General features: G+C 37.5%; 1 protein-coding gene across 3 annotated transcripts in view; it reads left to right on the top strand.

Moving 5' to 3' along the window:
• LOC150089543 (serine/threonine-protein phosphatase 2A activator-like) overlaps nt 1–21,087 on the top strand; it is a 165,349-nt gene that overhangs the window by 65,542 nt on the left and 78,720 nt on the right. For all 3 annotated transcript variants that reach the window (XM_090368659.1, XM_090368660.1, XM_090368658.1), the window contains exons 5-6: nt 1,831–1,948; nt 15,081–15,180. In XM_090368659.1, the coding sequence (XP_090224785.1) occupies nt 1,831–1,948; nt 15,081–15,180 (218 nt within the window). The remainder of the gene's footprint in view (nt 1–1,830; nt 1,949–15,080; nt 15,181–21,087) is intronic.

The raw sequence follows: 21,087 nt of genomic DNA, 5'->3' as shown, positions 1-21,087 counted from the left end.
ATGAAAGGGTAAAAAAAAAAAATAATAAATAAAATAAATCTGACAGATACAGATACTTTCTTGAGATATGCAATTAAGGTATTTTTGGAAATCATTGCATAGGTGAAAACCTTTGAAATTATTATCCAAAGGAAATAGTACAATACTGCTGGGTCACATTATGGATCAGATTCTGGGATTCTCTCCTTCCTCAAGGATTACTAATTTTGGTTAATAACAACACAAGTGAATTTTATAATACAGAGAAACTGCTGTGAGCACCAGCAACCTCTAAAAATATATAAACTGTTTGTAATTCATGCATACATTTGCATTATCCTTTAAACAGCTTTTTGTCATTCTAAATGTGATTTCAGCCTTGAAAAGAACACACATGCTGTTATTTACTACAATTTATAACTGAATATATCACAACTGGCAGATATGCTGGCTGATTCCTTTCAAAACTAAATGTTTAGTGTTATATTTTATGGGTGTCATTTGTGCAGTTAACATTTCTTTGATGTATTTTTTATTGTATCTGACTAAATCAAGACAAGGGAGGAAATGAACATCTACGGTACAGTAGGCCCCCATTATAATGCCGTTCATATAACCTGTATCTCGGCGCCTTCGTAGCCAGGTGGGCAGGAAGGAGCAGTAGGGTGTAGCATACGCTTCTTGATAAACCGGAGTTCGAGCCCGTGACCACTAAATACAGAGGATGTGGAAAGGTCAGGGAATGACCACCGCTGGAGCAATATGGCCTTGGAGCAATTTGGCCTTAGTTGCTAATGCTCCTAAAAACCAAATAACAATAACCTGTATCTCACTATAACATTGTTTTACCAGTGTACAGATTGAATTTTTTGGCATGTTTAACAAAAATGTTTTATCTAATGTAGCCGATAGCATGAGAATGAATAGCAAAACAGCATTAAAACCGACTTGAGAAATTTTCCCATGCTCGGTGAAATTCTCTCCCATGCTAATTTAATTGCAGTACAATAACATGTTACATAGTTCCTAGATCAATGTTTGAAAAAATTAAGTTACAAGCAGTATTGCTTGTAATATTTGCGTTATATGCATTTATCCAAAGTCTAGTCATCACTCAGTACGATGTTAGACATCATCCGTAATGGACAGTTTACTCGAACATTGTATCATAATTAATGCGACACAGTTACATTTTTGAAGAGTTAATAATGATGGATAAGAATGAAAAAGCAACAATGTTTGGATGTGGTACAAAGACTACAAAAGTAAGAAAAGGACTGAGTTTGAAAATTAAATTAGACATTTTGAAGCGAAACAATTCTGGTCAATGACAAGTGGATGTGTGCACATTAATTTAGGATTGGCAGGTTCAACTGTAAGAACAAAAAAAAAACAAAGAATCAATTTTAGAAGCAGAAAAGACATATGTTACCTATGGGAAAAACAGAGCACTGGTTCACTTAACGCTCTTTTTTCCAGAAAGAATTATTAGTTTTAATCGTGGTCACCTGTAATTACTCTTAGGTGACTATGTGCTGTTGATAAAAATTTAATTATCTAATTGAGGGAATATACCACAGAAGAGAATATAAAAACACTCATTGGAAATCATTTCAGTAGCTGGTTCTCCTTTGTGAAATATAAGAGTTTGCATCTGCTAGTGTGTTGTGAAATCAGTATTTTGCCATGAACTGCATTTTTCTTATGCCCTCTGAGGGATGTTGATTATCATACATTTTTGTTATATCTGGAACTGTAGTATAACCAGGCACAGTATATTGATGTATTATATGACGTTCTTTAGGATTTAAATGAAATTATTTTCAAGATAGTTTTTTACCTTTTTCCTAGGGAGCAGATGATTTATTAAAGGAGGTACTTCCTGAAGAATTCCACTCTGCAATTGTAGAAATATCTACTTATCTAGTGGAAGGAGTTGGTAATTCCACAAGAATAGATTATGGAACAGGTAAAATGTAACTACACTTTTTGGTTTCTTCAGTTATTTGGTTAGTTTATTCCTTTGTCTGGTTTTATGTTAATGTCAACGTTTTTCAATAATCTAAGGTATAAAAAAAGAAATATTTTTTGTTTTATAATTGAACATTCTGCTGAATGGCAATACATCATGAAATTTTCATTAGGCATTTTATGCAAACATGATTTTTCATTCAGACAACACTATAAAATGTCTATGACAAAATTCATTTATTAGCTTGTGTAGAGAAATTTAATTATTTAGGATTTATTAAGGATTTAACTCCTTTCCCAATAGAATTCAAGTTATTCAAAAAATGAACAGAGAAATCTAAAAGGTATATCCATAAAAGTAATGGAACTGATTTTATTGTGTGACTTCTTATAGTGTGTGTTGCTTGGTAGATATGTTCTGAATATGCAAATATGCCACATTCATGCAATAATTGGATTAGTTTATTTTTAGCTACCAAAGTAGAAAGTGGTATGTTTCTCTATTTGTGCCTTAAAAATGACTGATCTATTTTTCAAACAAATTGAAGTTTCAAGGAAGCCAAAGATCTAAGTGATAATTCAGAAATGAATAATTAATAGCATTCTCAATAGGGTCCCTGAGGCTGGTCACAGATGTTCTGTCAGGTACGAAAAACTGAGACTCTCTACTTAAGAACCTAAAATGCTAATGGAAGTGATTCATATAATGCTGGGTATATCCCTCATGTGCAAGTCCTGCAACACTGTACCCAACGTAACCAGTATACTTACTAGTATACTGGTTATGTTGGGTGTTGAAGAGTAGCATCCACACTGTACAGTGGAATGCCGCCCCTCTGTGTCAGCAGGCAGTACCAGGTGGTAGATGACTAATCAACTGGTGCAATACCACCATTTTCCTTAGGAGAGGCTTGAAGTGCTGGTATTGTACCATTTGATGCAATTTCTGCATTTTGAGGGTACAGCTCTAAAACTTTTTGCAAGCCAGCCACTAGATAGTCCACCGAACTAAACTGTTGGTAATTCTCTAGGAAGCATCCAGTTCAGCTAGTGTATAATCTTGCTGCCTCTACTCTGCCAGCTAGTGACTGGAGGGAATCCAAGTAGTGCATGTATGTGTGAGGTAGCATTGCCAAGTACACATTACAACAAGGAGTTGGGTATATTCTTGCTGTTTGTACACCGTATCCAAAAATTTCATTACTTCATTCATCATGAATAGGGAAACTAATAGAACAAACATCTGCAGAAAAATCTAAACCTCTCAAAAACTTAGCTATTAAGAACCTGTGGGATTACTTTCAGAAAATGGTGCTAATCTTTCAAACCATAAGGAAGATAGAAAAATAGTACATGCCACTTGACCTCAACAAAGAGATTTCACTTATACAGATAGAAATAACAAAGACAGAAAGATGGACGAAGAAGGCATTCCACAGCAGAGGCTACAATGACCTCCATCAAGACTATGTAGATAAGATGGCTTTCAACACATGGTACATGAGCATTCCATTTAAAACTCCTTGAGCCTACCACTCCCGGTGCCGAAGCACATCCGTGGCTAGGTTCTTAATTCTTATCAGGCCAAAATCTTTATGGGGTCCTTTATTAAAAACATATATTTAAAATCATAAAATAACATAATAATTTTCGCTGCTGAGCTCTTAGCCCGCCTTGAGAAGAAAAACCTTTAGTATTTTATTTACTTGCCTTTCCTAATCAAGACGGTTACCGCCCCTGCCTCGGGGAGGCGAGCTTCTACTATCCAGCAGCAGTCTTCTCTTGAAGACTTCATCCACATATTCATTAAAATATTTGAAATTTATACTGTCTTCAAACATATTTACTAGTGTCTCTTCCCTTAACATACCAATTTTTCTTTCCAGGAAAGCTCTGGTGTCTATATATTGGACACAATTCAACATTATGTGTTTAGCTGTTTCAGGGTTCCCGCATGTGCATAATCCTGATTCATGCAGACCCAGCTCTGACAGTTTAAACTTTAGTCCATGACCTGTTATTAGGAATGTTGCATTTAGCCCAAACTGTAACCAAGGCTTTTTCTTTACATCTACTGTCTCCACACTAGGCAGAAACAAGTAGGTCTGTCTTCCTTTATCAGAGTTTTGCCAGGACTCTTGCCATTGGTTATTGATATCTCTTAAAATTCTTGTTCTTTCTGTTCTCACATCATTTCTTGAATACACATAGTCATTTTCCAAACATGTTCTTATATTCATTATGACTACTCTTATATTGTTCTTAGTGAGATACAGTAATCCTTTTAATAGAACTTCATAGTAAGCTGGCATCCTCCCTGCAACCACCTGCAAGGCCTCAGAAGAAACAGTCCGACACGCTCTGGTGATGCCCAATAATGCAAACCTTTGTGCTTGGACTAAATATTTCTGGACCATCACAGTTTCTACTCTATGTACCCAAGCTCCAGCTGCATATGTTACAATTGGGACAAATAAACACTTGTATAGTTGATTCAGAGATCTACCTTTAATGCCCCAGTCAGCTCGTACAACTCTTCGGAGCTTGGCATACAAGAGCCTTATTTTATTTTTCAAGTATTTAACGTGTTCAGTATAGAACAATCGTTCCTCCAACTGGAGGCCCAGATACTTTGTCACCTTAGTATATCGAACTGATCCTCCATTAAGCCGCAAAGTGGGAGGTCGGTTCATGCTCAGCCGTCCCTTCAAAAGCATTTGAACAGTCTTTCCAAAAGATATCTCAAGTTTGTTCTCAATGCTCCACTCACTCAGAGAGCACAGAGCAACTTGTGCTCTAGCTTCTATCTGTGTTCTTGTACGACCATAGACCAAAATTGCTAGATCGTCTGCATACGCTACATACTGAACACCTTCCAGCTCATTCACAAGAAAGGTGTCAAACACAATATTCCAAGCAAAGGGGCCCATCACCGAGCCCTGAGGGCAACCTCGATACATACCTCGTTTTATTTGTTCATATCTTGTTTTAACGAGGATGCATCTATTGTTAAAGTAGCTCTGCATTACTTTATATAAGGTCCTTGTACAACCCATACTTCTTATTCTAGATAGAATGCTCTCCCACCAAAGTCTGTCAAATGCACCACGGAAGTCTACAAAGATCCCCAGAACATATCTTTCATCACTCTGCTCAACAATTTTGGTCAGTTTAAAGACTGCGTCCTCTGTACTTTTTCCTTGTTTATAACCAAATTGGTTATCTGAGGACATAGATTTCTCTTCATATAGCTTAGTCAATCTATTAATGCACAGTCTTTCATAAACCTTCCCCAAAACCGAGAGCAAAGCTATTGGTCGATATGCACTGGTCTCATTTAATAGTCGATCTGTACCCTTTATTAACAACCTCACGTGTGCAACCTACCAGACCTCCGGGAAAACACCATCCTTCAAACATCTGTTGTACAAGTCCACATATATTTGCGGAGTTAGCATAAAAGCCTTCTTCAACGCAACTACTTCTACCCTGTCCAAGCCCGGTGGCTTACCATCCTTAGCCCGGAACACAGCGGACTCCACTTCCTGGTTCGTAAAATCTTGCTCTTCACTTTCCTGCAAATTTTGTTCATATTCCTTCATTTTATTAAAAGAATTCACACATTAACATCTAAACTTGGGAAGAGATCACTCAATATTTTTTCTATAGTATCTTTCCAGTTTAGGGCTTGGCTGCCCTCAACTCCAACTGTAGTACATATATTTACAGCTTTTGGTTTTAAAATTTTATAAATCGTCCCCCATGGGTCTCTGGATCCCTGTTCTTCTACATATTTTTTCCAATGGAAACTTTTCGATTTATTAATTTCATTTATATACTCCCGCCTTTTAATTTGATGTGCCAAAATATAATTTTCTAATATATCACTGTTACCACGCCTTCTATGTTTCTGACATAATCTCCTTAAATTATTAACTTCTTTTCTTAATCTGGACAAACTTAAATTCCACCATAAAACTGGCCTACTTGGTATATATTTCTTTCTCATACTATATCTACAAGTTTCTTCAATAATATCTGTTAATACTTTAACATATTGATCTGCAGACAAATCCTCCCAGCACACATTTGAAACTTTCTCTAAATATTTCAATTTAAATCTTGGCCATGCATCAGTCTTCGTCGAAAACCGATCTAGGTCATCCCAGACCCTTACAAAATTTTAGCTTTCTATGTTGAAAAGGATCGCATTGTGGTCACTTGTGGTATAATTTTCCACAACCCTCCAATCATGAACATCATTCCTGACTGCACCTGTTGCAAGTGTCAAATCAATATAGGAGCTGCCATGAACCGTAGAGTAAGTCGGACGATGTCCTTGAGTATTAAGCAACTCCAATCCGGAAGTCGATATAAATTCTTCCAAAAGCGTTCCTCGATCATCTGAATTCTCTCCACCCCATAAAGGGGAGTTGGAGTTTGAGTCCAATCCCACTATTACTCTGCAAGTCCCCAAATGCCTATTAACTTTTCTAAATATTCAATGTCAGACACAATGTTACCAGAATGCTGACAATAGAGAGTCACTAGGTAAATTCTTCCGAATTCACCCTGTAGTTCACAACACACAGCATTCCTGTCACATAGCATTAAAATTTTTGTTACTACTATGTCTGGTGCTCTAACTACAATCGCAGCATTTGGTGACTCATCTTCCGACAGCACTCTATAATTTTGTGGGTAACACCTAACCTGACATTGAACAGCATAAGGTTCCTGTACCAGGGCAACAGCAATATTGTCTCTCTCCATGAGAAAATTTATTTGAGAGGCCACGCTTTTCGCTCTTTGGGCATTTATTTGTATTATTTTTATTTTCTTACCCATAATTGATTTTCCTTTTATATATTTCAAGAGCTTTATTGTACTCTGGACATGTCTTACTCACCGCTTCATGGCCCGCCTCCAATCAATTTCTCGTACAATTGCAACAATTTGGCTGTTTATTCTTGTTTGTACAGTCCTTGAAGGTGTGTCCAACCCCTCCACAAAAACCACAACACTTATCCTTCTTACAATATTTCACTGCATGGCCATACATCAAACATTTATAGCATTGTGTAACTGGGAAAATTTCTTTAAATCTGCATCCAGACCAACCAATCAACAATCTATTCTTTTTACATATTCTTTTCCATACACCTACTGAAAGCTGAAGTATCCAGTTTTCGGTATTACTATCTTTCGGTTTATGAGTAGATAAGACTTCAGTCCCTTCTACACACTTCATTTCACTTATTCCCAGATCCTTCATGTTTTTAGTCCATATTTCCTTCACTAACTCTTCTTTCTTGACACCTTGTTCCACGTCAAACAACACTATCTTTGGCATGATAGGCTTTGGCACACTACACTTTAAACCCAAGGACCCAAGGCCTGAACAGCCTTTAATTTTAGCAATATCGTCGTCAGTCATGGTCTCCACAACAACACCACGATCTCTAATAGGACGTATATTTCTTACTTTAACGTCTTTCAACATAGGACGAATTTCCTTAAAGATGGTATATTAAACTTCTTCACTGGTTTTGAACCTTGATGTCGTAGCCTTCAATATAATAACTTTAGATGGTTTTTCTTGGCTTTCTGTCTCCTTGCTTTCCACATTCGCATATGTGATCCCAGTTTCTTTTTCAGCATTCTGTACTCTTTCCTTTAATAAAATATTCTCCATCGACACATCATACGCTTTAGTTGCCAGTTGATCCCATATTTCTAAAATTGTTCTTATACTGGCAGTTGGCACTTTACTAACTGGGTCCCATAAAAAGGAATGCAACCTTTCTCTCAACTTTCGGACATTTTCAAAATCTTTATTTTGTGAACTTATTACAACATTCTCGTCCTTCTTTGCCTTCTTCCTTGTTTGACTACATGTCCTTTTACCTGTACTAACATCAGAATCACCACCTTGTGATCTTTTCTTTTTCTTATTATTAGAGACCTGAGACTGTTCCACAGCTTGTGTCTGTTGTGAAACACCAGTGAGCGACGACGATCTGCTTTTAACTGGCGTTCTTGCCAAGGTTTTCCCCAGAAACACCTGGTCCGCTACATCTTCAATTTCACTAAGAAGTTCTTGGTTCAGCTTCTTTCTTTCTTCGTCTGTCAACTGCGAGACGGCCTTCACCACTTCATCTTCCATTGGATCAAGCTCACTGCTCGACGACGACATTCAATTTGTAAAAAATAAAACTCACAATATACAATTAAAAGTCTTAAGTCAACAGTGACTAAAGACAACTATTTACAATATTTACAACAAGAACAGGGATCCGTCGACCTCGATTTAGTTTCAAATGGAAATTAAAATCGATTAAAAACATCCACTTCCCAAGTTAAACGGGAAGTGGTCCCAGGGAAGAAATCCTGAGGGCACGGAAATACAAAACGAAATTCCAACAAAATCCCAACTACAAACACAATCGCCCGTTTAAGCCAAGCAGGGATTCACCCTGCTCGCCCACCCCAGACTACGAGGAAGTAGGGCAGTCAAACTTGGGAACACAGTTGAAAGGAACTAGAAAATAGAAAATTGTAACCAACAATTAACTTTTGCTCAGTAGCGTTCGCTCTAGCACCTTATAAATCAGTGTTACCCCAGAATAACCCCTGGGGCATGGTACATGAGCAGGAGACTCTTCCTCTATACTTAAGAAATCTTACTTGCCGTCCAAGACCAGTTAAAAAAAAAACACCAGAAACTACAGGAAATACATCGCCAAGGACCCCCCCCCAGAGTGATCGATGATATGACGATGCCACCTGGCTCCAGAAATAATCCAGCACATCACTGCAGAATGCAGAGGGATCACCCAGATGGAGTACACCCATAAGTACAGTTATTACAAAATCATTTAGTTCCCTGTCAAAGTTTGTTAAACTTCCAGCATCCTCTTCTCTAAAGAAATCCTTGTGTGAATGTAGATGCAAAATACTCCTTCAGTTTGTCAGCAAACTCTTTTGTGACTTGATTACAGACTGCTTTATACCTACCTGCCATAGGTTTCTGTGTTGCCCAATAATTTATATGCATCTCATGCATATAAATTATTGGTCAACATTTTTCTTCTCTACTGCAAGTCTGATCAGTCCATCTGACATCCATTTAGGCCTGTATCTTGAAGATAGCTTCTATGATTAATTCCTTGAATGTTTACCATTTAGAATTTGCAGATGGTAACATCATCAGTTGGTCCCACTGTTTAGAATTTAAAAACTATCTGAGACCACTGTAGAACCACCTTTACAAAATCAAAACCCTTCCCTTTATCCTTGATGGTAGTTACATCCTTAAGTGAATCCCAGATCAATACACTGTGATCACTGCTAAAAATCAGATAAAGAATATTGATCCCTCTTGTTGTCTCTCTAACATGCTGCTGTACAAAACAGTCATCCAATAAACCACAAAAGTCTTGCTAATCTGTGTGAGACCAACCCACAACGTCCAGTCAATATCTGGAAAGTTAAAATCTCCCATTATAAGAATTCTGATTTACTGGCCTACTCTGTTTTGCTGTAAAACTGTTCATTGTACTCATGATAGTCATTAGGCCTATATTTCACTCCTACAAAGATTTTTGATTTCCCAGTGCTTAACATAGGTAACTATGCAGTGACCTTTGAATTTTTCAAACAGTCAGCCTCAATTGCCTGTGAAGACAACCTCTTCCAGCAATTAATGACTTGCTGGCTAAAAGAAAACTTCCTACAATCTAATCCAAACCTGCCTCTAATTTGAATGTATACCCTCAGTTCTGGAATTCTTTACAATAGTGAGAACCATGCCTTTATTCATTTTACTAATCTCTCTTAGAGCCTTATAAACCTCAGTCAGATCACCTTTGGGATGCCTGGTTGCAAAGCTCTATATCCCACATAATTTGAGTGTTTCCCTTTTGCAAATCTTACCATGCAAGTTGCCTGTCTTTGGACCCTTTCAAGAAACTTTTTTTTTTTTTTTTTCCCAAATGTGAGGTCTCTGTGGTTGAAAACAGTATTCGAAATGTGATGTTAGAATTGCCTTATGCAGTGGGACTATGGCCTCTTATCTCTACAGGATAATATTCAATAAACCATCAATATGACACCATGGGCTTTCCTGGCTGCCTGATTACACCGATCAGTAAACTTCATATCTGTCCGTATTAAAATTCCCAGATCCCTTTCTCCCTGTACTGTGTTTAATTCAATCCCACTAACTGTATATGTTATTTTGAGGTTGCTGTTCCCCAAGTGTAAGACCTTGCATTTTGCTGCATTAAAGCTTATCTGCCACTTTTTTTTTACCATTCTTGCAGCCTCTTCAAGTCATCCTGAAGGAGCACTGCTTAGTACTAATCATTAACTCTTTACCAATCTTTATGTTGTCTGAAAATTTTGACATTACACCTATCCATCAATGACATTACACCTATCCTTCGTTGATGACGTTTATGAAAATCAAAAACAACAGTGGTTCAAAAACCAAATCATGGGGATCCTGCTTCTGACTGTACACCAGTCTGAAGAGTATTATCCATTAATCACAGCCCTCTGCATTTTGCCCTGCAACCACCCAACAATCCATCTTAGAATTTTTCCAGTAATCCCAGCATATACAGTATCCAGTTCCAGCTTATACAGTAAACTCTCGTGAGGGACAATGTTGAATGCTTTGCTAAAATCCAAATAAACTGTCAAAATTGTTCCCTACACCCAGCTTATGAGTCACTATGTAAAAATAGCTTACTAGGTTAGTTAAACATGATTTTCCCCTTAACAAAACAAACGTGTTATTAAGGATGCCCTATCTATCTAAATGTCTCTAAATTGCATTCTTAATCATTGCCTCTAAGATTTTCCCTACCACCGAAGTCATACCAACTGGTCTGTAGTAACCGAACTTGCTTTTAGAATCACATTTATGTGATACATTGGTACTTCTCTAGTTCAAAGAAATCTCTCTCTTGTATCTGAAGATGCCCTCATAACTTCAGTGTTTTAGTACACTCCTTGGTGACCTCCCTCAAAATTACTGGGTATATGCCATCAACTCCCCACTAGCTTTACTTGCCTTTATGCCTGAAAACGCAGCCTCTTCTCAGCATGAAGGGCTTTTGTTCAATAAAGACAAATGCACAGTACCTGTTCAATTCATCCACAACATCAGCTGTATCAGCCACACCCAAATAACAAACGAGGGTCTGACATGATTCGCTTTTCATGAAAAATTCCTTGTCCCCATTCTTTGCTCTCTTAGCCAGTGCTCTCTCATACACAGCCTTGGCCTCTCTAACCTTATTTGTGGTACTATTACAAATCAGCTTGTAGCTGTTGTAGGCTTCAGTACTTTTCATCACTGTAATTATCCCATGCTGTCTTTTTCTTCTCTATTTGATTTAGCCACCTCTGCATTCATCCATTTTGGCATCCTCCTGCTGCAATATTTCTTAATGATATGTATGCTTTCATTGTTTCTGTGATTTTTTTTTCCCCTTTAAGGTATCCCCTAATTCAAGTGCATTTGCCCTCAGTCTGCAATCCACCCATTAATAGATGCCATATATAGTACCTTAAACTGTCAAAGTCCCACCTTCTGAAATTAAAACCTATGCCTTTACTTTTAACTCCTGCAACATCTTCATCTTCCAACTGATGACTGCATGATCACTACCTACCAATGGTTCCTGTATTTTAAGCCCTGTGATGTCATCAAATTTGTGAGTAATGATAAGGTCAGTAATATTCTCACCTCTAGAATTTTTTTCTAACTTGTTGGTACAAATAATAATATATTTTACTTAAAAAAAATTTTTTTCCCCAAGATGAGTTTCCCTCCCACTTATTCCAATCACTCTGTGGAAGATTGAAGTCACCCATTATAAGACATTCACGCTTGCTTGCACAATCCATCTGCATATAGAGCTTCTCGTCATACTCTTCACAATGTTCTGATCTGTAGAATACTTCCATTCTCATTATACCTTTGCTAGATGAGAGAGCGTACAGGTTCTTCCTCCTTTCTTTTTTAGTATATATCCATACTTGCTGTTATTGAGCATAGTGAACAGTGGTTTGAGTGCTAGACAGAACCATAGTGGGCTCAAGGCATCTCCCTGGAAGATTCCTTTTATGATGGGGATGTCTGGTCATGATATTTTTTGACTTTGATGATGGTCCTCCACTTTTCTGTGGTTGCTTCTGCAAAGTTTGTCAATGTCTTCTTGAGTTTATAGACTTTCAATATCCCTGTTAGCCAGCTAAGAGGTATGGAGTCAAAAGCCTTGTGGTAGTCGATGTAGGCTGTGTAGGTTGCAGTGCTTCTTGTAGACTTGCACCATAACTGCCACATCATTGGTGAAATGCTTCTTGCATCCTTTGCTTATCTGCTTACATTCCTTCTGATGCTCACACATGATGTTCTGGCTCTTCAAGTGCTCTGATGTCTTCTATGTTATGCAGGATCTTGTAGGTTGTTGGGAGACATGCAATCAATCTATACTCCACCAGGTTTGTGGTCTTTGTCCTTAGCCTTCAGGTAGATGATTCCTTAAGTCAGAGACTGGGACTGTATCTGGGTAAACTGCTCTTCTATGTGCTTGTGTGTGCAGCAGCACCTCTACTTGTACCAATAGTTGTGGACGTTATCTATCCCTGGGATTTGCCATTTGTGGGACTTTTGTGGATGGTTGTACCTCTTCCTCCTGAATTTCCATTCTTTCATCTCTTGTATATCCTTGGTTTTGTTTCATTCTAGGTCTATCCACAGGGCATGGCCATTGAGGGCTTCCAGGTATTCTTTGATACTCTGATTATAGGACTTGTGTTCGCTGTGGATGTTGTCTTTCTTGAGGATGGTCTTCATTTTTCTGATCAGCTTCTTCTGTTATCCTGTTGGTACTGAGTTAGTTGGCATATTTTCTTCTATCTTCTGCTGTGGCATTTCCCCAGCTGGCGGTCCCTTGGCTTTGGATTTTTGTTTTCTGTTGGTTTCTGGTTTCTCTTCCTTTCATTCTGGTCACTTCTACAGTGGCACAGTAAATATGTCTAGCAGTATGGATGGTATCCACTGTGGTTCTGTCTAGCTGTGCGGATAGTTTTACTTTGTTCTCGTATTACTCAATCAGTGAATAATGCTCTGGTATTATTCGCCGATTGAGGTGGTCTGTGACTTGCCACAGTTCTCTGCTTCATTACGGTAATGGTCTTTGTGCCCACCTCCTCAAGTTCTGCTAGTGCTTTCTTTCACTCTTCTTCTATTCTGGATATTGTGACTTCATCTGTTTTCACTTCTCTGTTCCAGATTTTACTTGTACTTGCTGTTTCTCTAGTTCTTGTTTTGATTGTGTCCATATTCTCTGTTGTTGGTTGCTCATATCCTACGTGAATATCTAAGATTGCAGGAACTGTCAAGTTTTTCATAATGATGGTCCATTTCTGCTCTGCTATTCACCGTTCAGTGATCAGAACAGTCGGGAATTCAAAACACTTGGTGTGTAGTTTCATCCTGTACATTTCAGTCTTTAGCTTGGTTATTTTGTAGTATGCTCACAGGATGAACATATTCATTTTGCTGCTCCACTTTATGCATTGGCCCTTTCTTTTTTCCTGGGTGGTCAATTGCACAGGAAGTACTTCCAGTTGAATGAGCTGGATAGTCTTGCCCTTCCCTCGTGGTATCATATGGGGTACAGTGCCACTTGCTGTGCTATCTTCTTTGGGAGGCTTTCTCTGACTTTTCAAACCATTCTCTCTGCCTAAGGCCTGAACACAAGTGACTTTGTATTCGGGCCTTAGGCAGAACAGGAGTAAACCCAGAAAGGCTCACACCAAACCATATAACAAAGCCAAGACCCAACAGAATCCTGTGGCAAGTCGCAGACCACCTCAATAAGCAAATAATATCAGATTATCTCAACAACAATGAAGTAACACCAGACACCATCAATGCAGTCATTTACTGTGTTGCAGTAGCAGCCACCAGGATGAATGGAAGGGAACCAGAGACCAACATTAACACAAAATGCAAAGACAAGGAACCACCAGCCTGGGATAGAAGGCTTCGGCAGAAGGTAGGCCAGCTGACTCAAGTACCAGTGGTGTTACAGAAGTAAGAAACTGGTCAGAAAAGTGAAGCTATCATGAAGAAAGACAACATCCACAGCAAACATGAGACTGATAATCTGAGGATTGAAGAATACCTTGACACTCTCAAGCAAAAATTCCTAGCACTCGGCAAGAGACTTTTTCATACAGGGAGAGTGCCCAGAAGAAAATAGATATTTTTTGAAAACCAGAGAGCCTTCTACAGAAAAATCAGACAAGAGGAGAAGGAAAGCAAGACCCCCCCCCCCCAAACAGAAGGTACTTTTAATCGCCAGTTACAACTCTTTAAAATTCCATTGTGGACCTGTGTCATGTATGTGATTTTCCTCAGAGTTGAACTCTGCACTGTTTCTGAAGTGGTGCGAGCATTCTGGAAACCCAACAAGAACTGAACCTTTGGTATGGCTAAGTATTTATGGAGGATGGTCAATACTAACTCCTTAGAAATATTACATTGTCTTGTGGTCATCAACACTTTAATACATCTATTTTACATAACCAGCTCTTCAATTTTTTAGCATACTTCTGGAGTTTACACTTCATTGGTTGTCTCAAGTGGGGGTCATCTGTAGTTTATCAACCATTTAAACTGCTCAGATCAAAATTTCATCTATTTTTCAGGAGGAGCATCATCATTTTATATAGCTTTTGTGCATTCAGAAATAACTTGCATTATAAACATCATAGCAGACATTTATAAGAGTATGAAAAAATTCAGTTTTGAATGTGTCAGACTTATTTATAGACAAGGTAGATAACTTATTAATGAAATTAGTAAAGATATAGTGCAGATCTGTTGAACAGCCCATTTGTATTTTTATAACACTATATAAAAATATATAAATCTATAGATTTTGTATGATTACACTTTTCTGGAAAAATGTAACTAATTTGAAATTTAAGTCCAACAACAGTTTGCTTTTTTTGTGTGTGTGTGGGGGGGGGGGGGTATATTTATATCACACTAATTTCAGTTTCTTCTGTAATCACTCACCTTTATAGATTAATTATATTTCTAGGACATGAAATGTCATTTGCCATGTTACTTTGCTGCTTGTTTAAAATTGGAGCACTCAAGGAAGAAGATTCCATTGCTGCAATGCTAAGGATATTCAACAGGTATGTCTTAAAGAATCCAATATTATTATTAAAAATCTTAAGGTATTGAAATTCTTTACCCTCTAGATAAAATATTAGAGTAAGCCAAAATTTGTAACAGTTATTAGTTACCTCAAGCTAAAAATTATTTTTAATATGATATTATCTGGTGCTTATCCCTTAATCCATCATTGAGCGTATTAATTTTTGTGTTACAAGTGTGGACAATTGAAGATTTTTATCCAAAATATAAGCTCATATATCACTTCTGTTTACGAATATTTCCTCAGTAATTTTCTTCCTGATCATTGACATTATAATTGCAAATAATCATATTACTCAACTCAATTAAACATAATCAGTGCACAATGACATGTTAGCACAATCATTATGCTTTATTGCTTTCCTTTCATCAAATGAAATTCTTATGCTCTTGTTATTCTGGTAAAACAACTTATTGTGTGATTCGTGCATGTAAAATCAACTTAGGCCTGACAGCTGAATAGTCAGAAGTGGGAGCGCAATAGCATGTGCTCTTTGAGTGGACCAGGGCTAAATAAGATTAACATTTGTATTGATTGATTTATTGTAAACTCCACTGACCTGGTGGTTGTGGCAGAGAACTTTTTTTTAAGTGCAGTGTTGCTGTATAATGTTTGCCAAATAGAAAGGCTTTATTGAGTTATCTCAACAGATGTATTGAAGCAGGTAAAGTTTAACCATAGCCAGCCTGTACTTTCATTTAGATTTTTTTTATTATTTTATGTTATTTTATTTTGGATTGATATTGAGATAATATACATAATCATAGTGCTCTTGCTTACTTGTCAACATTAAATTTTGCAATTTTAGGAAAAGCTTCTACTTTCTTTCTTCTTCTTTTTTTAAATGCTCTCCAATACAGGTCTGCTAAATACTGAGCTCATGGTCAATATATTTAGGTTTTGAGATAATACGGTAAAAGAAATAAATCTATCGATTAGCTACATGTATTAATATCTTTTTCAATGGCTAAGCACTTGAAGAAAATGTCAAAGTGTAATTTAATGTGAATGAAAATCAAAATAAAACTTTGCACTGCAGATGTAAACTGGAAACCAAAACTAACCTGCAATCATACGGTATTAGTTTTGGTTTCCAAAGCTAACACCAGCAATCATATGGGCTGATGCCTATTCATTTGATTTTTGCTTGCATTTTATGCCCTGTGAATAATGAATTGCTCTAAATACATGAAGTGTGCATTGGCAACCAAAAGCAAAAACCATTATTTTCAACAGTTTCAGAATGCATATACTGTAATATTTATTTACAGTTATAGGAAGAGCCTCCCTAACTAAATATATATATATGTGTATATAGGTAATTAACTTATTTATATGTTATTATTACATTTTATATTAATTGTGATACTACTTCGGAGCATCAGGTTTGTAGTGACCCCAACCCCAACCCACTAGTTATATATAAATCTAGCCTTGGTATGGATAGCCTAATACAGTGGTCTCAAACTGGCAGCCCACGAGCCGCATCCCCCCCCGAAGCAATTTTACACTGCCCTCGAATACATTTCAATTATGTATATTTGTTGTAAATAGAGTGCTTATAGTTTTAGAGACATAGAGATATCGACTGAGCTTATGTGCGTGACTGCTATTGAAGGAAAAAGAGATAGAATGAATAGGTTGGGGCTTTGTCTTTGTCACTGTATGCTTGTAAACAGTTTTTTTCGCAGTTGAAAATTAATAAGTCTAAGAAAAGAACCCTATTGACCTATATGATATAAAGGATATCTACAATCTATGATAAAGATAGTTTCTAGTAATTTTTCTCCAAGGCTACAAACTTTATCAGAGTCGAAACGCCATCAAGTGTTAATTTGTAGTAAGAAATAAAGAAGTTTATAATTATTTACATACAAACATATGTATTTTTTCTGTATGTGTCGAAGAAAAATTTAATAAATAAAAGAAAGAGAGTAGGTGTCATTATTTATTCTCAAGTTTTGTCCCACTTGGAAGGTTTTCATAATTTTATTTTTAGTTTAAGACTATGTATAAATATAGTGCAAATGCATCAGGAATACATAGCTGTATCTGAATAAATCAGATTATTAATAAAACGGCATCGTTTTAAGTTATATCTCATATTGTGAATACCTTCACAACGAGTTGCCATGATATTGCACTACTTCGAATAAGTAACGCTTCACCTAAGGAGAAGACTAATGTTACTTATTCTCAGATGGATACCACCACCCAGACGGCACCGTTTCAGGGCTATTTGGCCCTTCTTCGGTGGGTGGGTAGGTACCCGAGTGATGCAATGATGGCAAAACAGTTATGAAGTATAACTCCACAATATGAGAGATGCCTGATGGTGTATCATGTATTTAGACTCAAGCGTTTAGGGCATAAGCCTCAAGCTATGAAGGAGTCTAGACTATGTATAAATATAGTGCAAATGCATCAGGAATACATAGCTGTATCTGAATAAATCAGATTATTAATAAAACGGCATCGTTTTAAGTTATATCTCATATTGTGAATACCTTCACAACGAGTTGCCATGATATTGCACTACTTCGAATAAGTAACGCTTCACCTAAGGAGAAGACTAATGTTACTTATTCTCAGATGGATACCACCACCCAGACGGCACCGTTTCAGGGCTATTTGGCCCTTCTTCGGTGGGTGGGTAGGTACCCGAGTGATGCAATGATGGCAAAACAGTTATGAAGTATAACTCCACAATATGAGAGATGCCTGATGGTGTATCATGTATTTAGACTCAAGCGTTTAGGGCATAAGCCTCAAGCTATGAAGGAGTCTAGACTATGTATAAATATAGTGCAAATGCATCAGGAATACATAGCTGTATACATAGAGTGGGCCAGTAAATCAGAGAGTCTTATAATGGGGGATTTTAATTTCCCAGATATTGACTGGAATTTGGGGGCTGGTCACACACAGTAGCAAGGCTTTTGTGGATTTATTGGATGATTGTTTTCTACATCAGCATGTTCGGGAGGCAACTAGAGGGAGTAATACTCTTGATTTGATTATCAGTAGTGATTCTTCATGCATTAAGAATCTGCAGATAAATGAACCACTTGGTGGCAGTGATCACAGTGTGCTGAAGTGGGAGTTACTCAAAGAGGTAACTACCATTAGGGGTAAAGGGAAGGGGTATTGCTTTCGTAAAGGCGACTACAATGGACTGAGACAGTATTTAAATTCTATACAGTGGGATCAACTGATGATATTGCCAACAGCAAATTCAAAATGGGAAGCATTCAAAGAACTTATCGTGGAAGCTACTAGGCTTTACATACCAACTAAGAAATATTGTTCAAGGTTTAGGCCTAAATGGTTGTCAGATGAACTAATGAGGCATATGGCAGAGAAGAAAAATGCATGGGATACATACAAATTAACACGTGACACGGACTCTTATGATAGATACAAGTTGATCTGTAACCAAGTTACAAAGGAGGTTAGGCAGGCGAAGGCAGATTACGAGAGATCCTTGGCAAGGGATGCGAAGAAAAACAGCAAAGAGTTCTTTACTTATGTAAACTCTAGAAGGAAGGGGATGAATCAGATTGGTCCACTTGAGATCGATGGGTCAACTGTTGATGACCCTGCTCGGGTAGCTAACAAACTAAATGAATATTTTGCATCGACATTCACACATGAGGAGTTATTCAGCGAGGGGAATGCCAGAGGTGTATTCAACTCTAGCAGTAAGCTAGAGAATCTTGTATTAACTGAGAGCAAAGTGGAGGAGAAATTGTTGAAGATAAACACAAGAAAGGCACCTGGGGTGGATGGGATCTATCCAGTTATATTAAAGGAGGCAGCAAAGGAGGTAAGCAAACCCTTAGCCATAATTATGAGAGCTTCCTTGGACTCAGGGGAGGTACCCATTGACTGGAGATGTGCAAATGTGACCCCAATTCACAAAGGGGGATCAAAGGCTGACACAAGTAATTATAGACCTGTGAGTTTCACTTCTGTTCCCGGAAAATTAATGGAGGCACTGGTGAAAGAAGCACTGCAGGATCATCTAGACAAGACTTCAGTTATAGCTAGGACACAGCATGGTTTTGTTAAGGGGAAGTCTTGCCTGACCAATTTGATTGGATACTATGATGCAGTCACAAAAGAACTGGATGCAGGGAATAACTTTGATATTATATACTTGGATCTTAGAAAGGCTTTTGATACTGTTGCACATGGAAGACTGCTGCACAAATTGGAGCAGTGTGGCATTGGAGGCAAGTTGCTGCTATGGATAAAGGGGTGGTTGAGGGGGAGAAGACAGAGAGTGGTAATCAATGGACACTGCTCATCGTGGACTAATGTTATTAGTGGAGTCCCTCAGGGTTCAGTATTGGGGCCTTTATTGTTTTCTGTATTTATAAATGATATTGATGATGGTATATCAGGCTTAATGTCCAAGTTTGCAGACGATACGAAGGTTGGCAGGGTTGTCAAGGACACTACTGACACTATGCTGCTGCAACAGGATTTGGAAAGGTTGAGCAGATGGGCTGAGAGGTGGCAAATGAAGTTTAACATTGACAAATGTAAAGTACTACATATGGGAAACAGCAACCCCAGAGCAACGTATCAACTCTGTGGTACTACACTGACAGTGGTAGAGAATGAAAGGGACCTGGGGGTGGTGGTGCAGGCAGATATGAAGTTCTCTGAGCAGTGCAGACGAGCTGCAAGAGTAGCTCATGGTGTATTGTCAATGATATATAGGAATTTTTCTAGCAGGGATAAGGAGGTGATTATTCCCTTGTATAAGGCAATGGTCAGGCCACACCTAGAGTACTGTATACAGGCCTGGAGGCCTCATTTCAGGAAGGATGTAGAGCTGCTGGAACGAGTACAGAGAAGGGCAACTAGATTGGTGAATGGGACAAAGGGGTTCTCTTACGAAGAAAGGCTTAAGTTTTGCAAATTACAGTGTCTGGAGACTAGGCACCAGCGAGGTGATCTGATAGAGGTGTACAAAGCCTTGAATGGTTTGAGCATGCTCAATGATGATGGGATTCTTCCTCTAGCTCAGAAAAATCACCTGAGAGGGCATAAATTCAAATTGAGGAAAGACAGATGTAGGATAGATGTGCGGAAATTTGCCTTTAGCCAGCGGGTGGTTGGTGGGTGGAACAGACTTCCATCCCTTGTCGTGGAAGTTGATAGCCTAAATAAGTTTAAGGCTCAGCTGGACAGGTATTTCGAACGAACAGAGGGGTGAAGTGGAAGTGGTTATTTTGATTTATTTATGTTACTTTTTTTTTTTTTTTTTTTTTTGGCTGATGCTGCATAAGCTTGCTTTCTTGCATCAAATGCCTCTACTAATGCTAATGCTAATTTGCACTATATTTATACATAGTCTAGACTCCTTCATAGCTTGAGGCTTATGCCCTAAACGCTTGAGTTTTAGTTTAAGTTAAAAGTAAGTTATTTAGTGGTTAATTCAACATATTAGAATTATTTTAAATAAATGTCAGTCTGAAAATTTAGTATTTAGCTGTCAATACATTTGAATTACAAAGTGTAACCAATAGAAATTTCTTGCAGGTACCAACCTTTAGATTTCAGATAGAAAATAAATATAAATTTGAATTTTTTTCCTTTCGTTATTATTATTATTATTATTGTTTATGTATGTTTTGATAAATATTTAATAAGTGATTGGGCATCTAAAGAAAATAGAAAAGAAAATTTAACCGAAAGAAAGAGTCTCATAATTTTAGCCAGGGAGAGAAGGAGAAAAATATAAGTTTGAGAAATAAAAAGTATAGAGAAAAACATTGTAGAAAATTCAATTGAAAATTATTGAAATAAATTTTCAATTAAACCGTGTTCAAGGCAAATTAAATTTTAAAAGTAAAATTTCCAAACTTATTAT

The sequence above is a fragment of the Mastigoproctus giganteus genome, chromosome 2, assembly GCF_048544385.1.
Source record: "Mastigoproctus giganteus isolate SK-2022 chromosome 2, ASM4854438v1, whole genome shotgun sequence".
NCBI classification, from domain to species: domain Eukaryota; kingdom Metazoa; phylum Arthropoda; class Arachnida; order Uropygi; family Thelyphonidae; genus Mastigoproctus; species Mastigoproctus giganteus.
The sequence above is the reverse complement of the archived record's forward strand: the minus strand, read 5'-3'. Positions and strand labels throughout refer to the sequence as shown.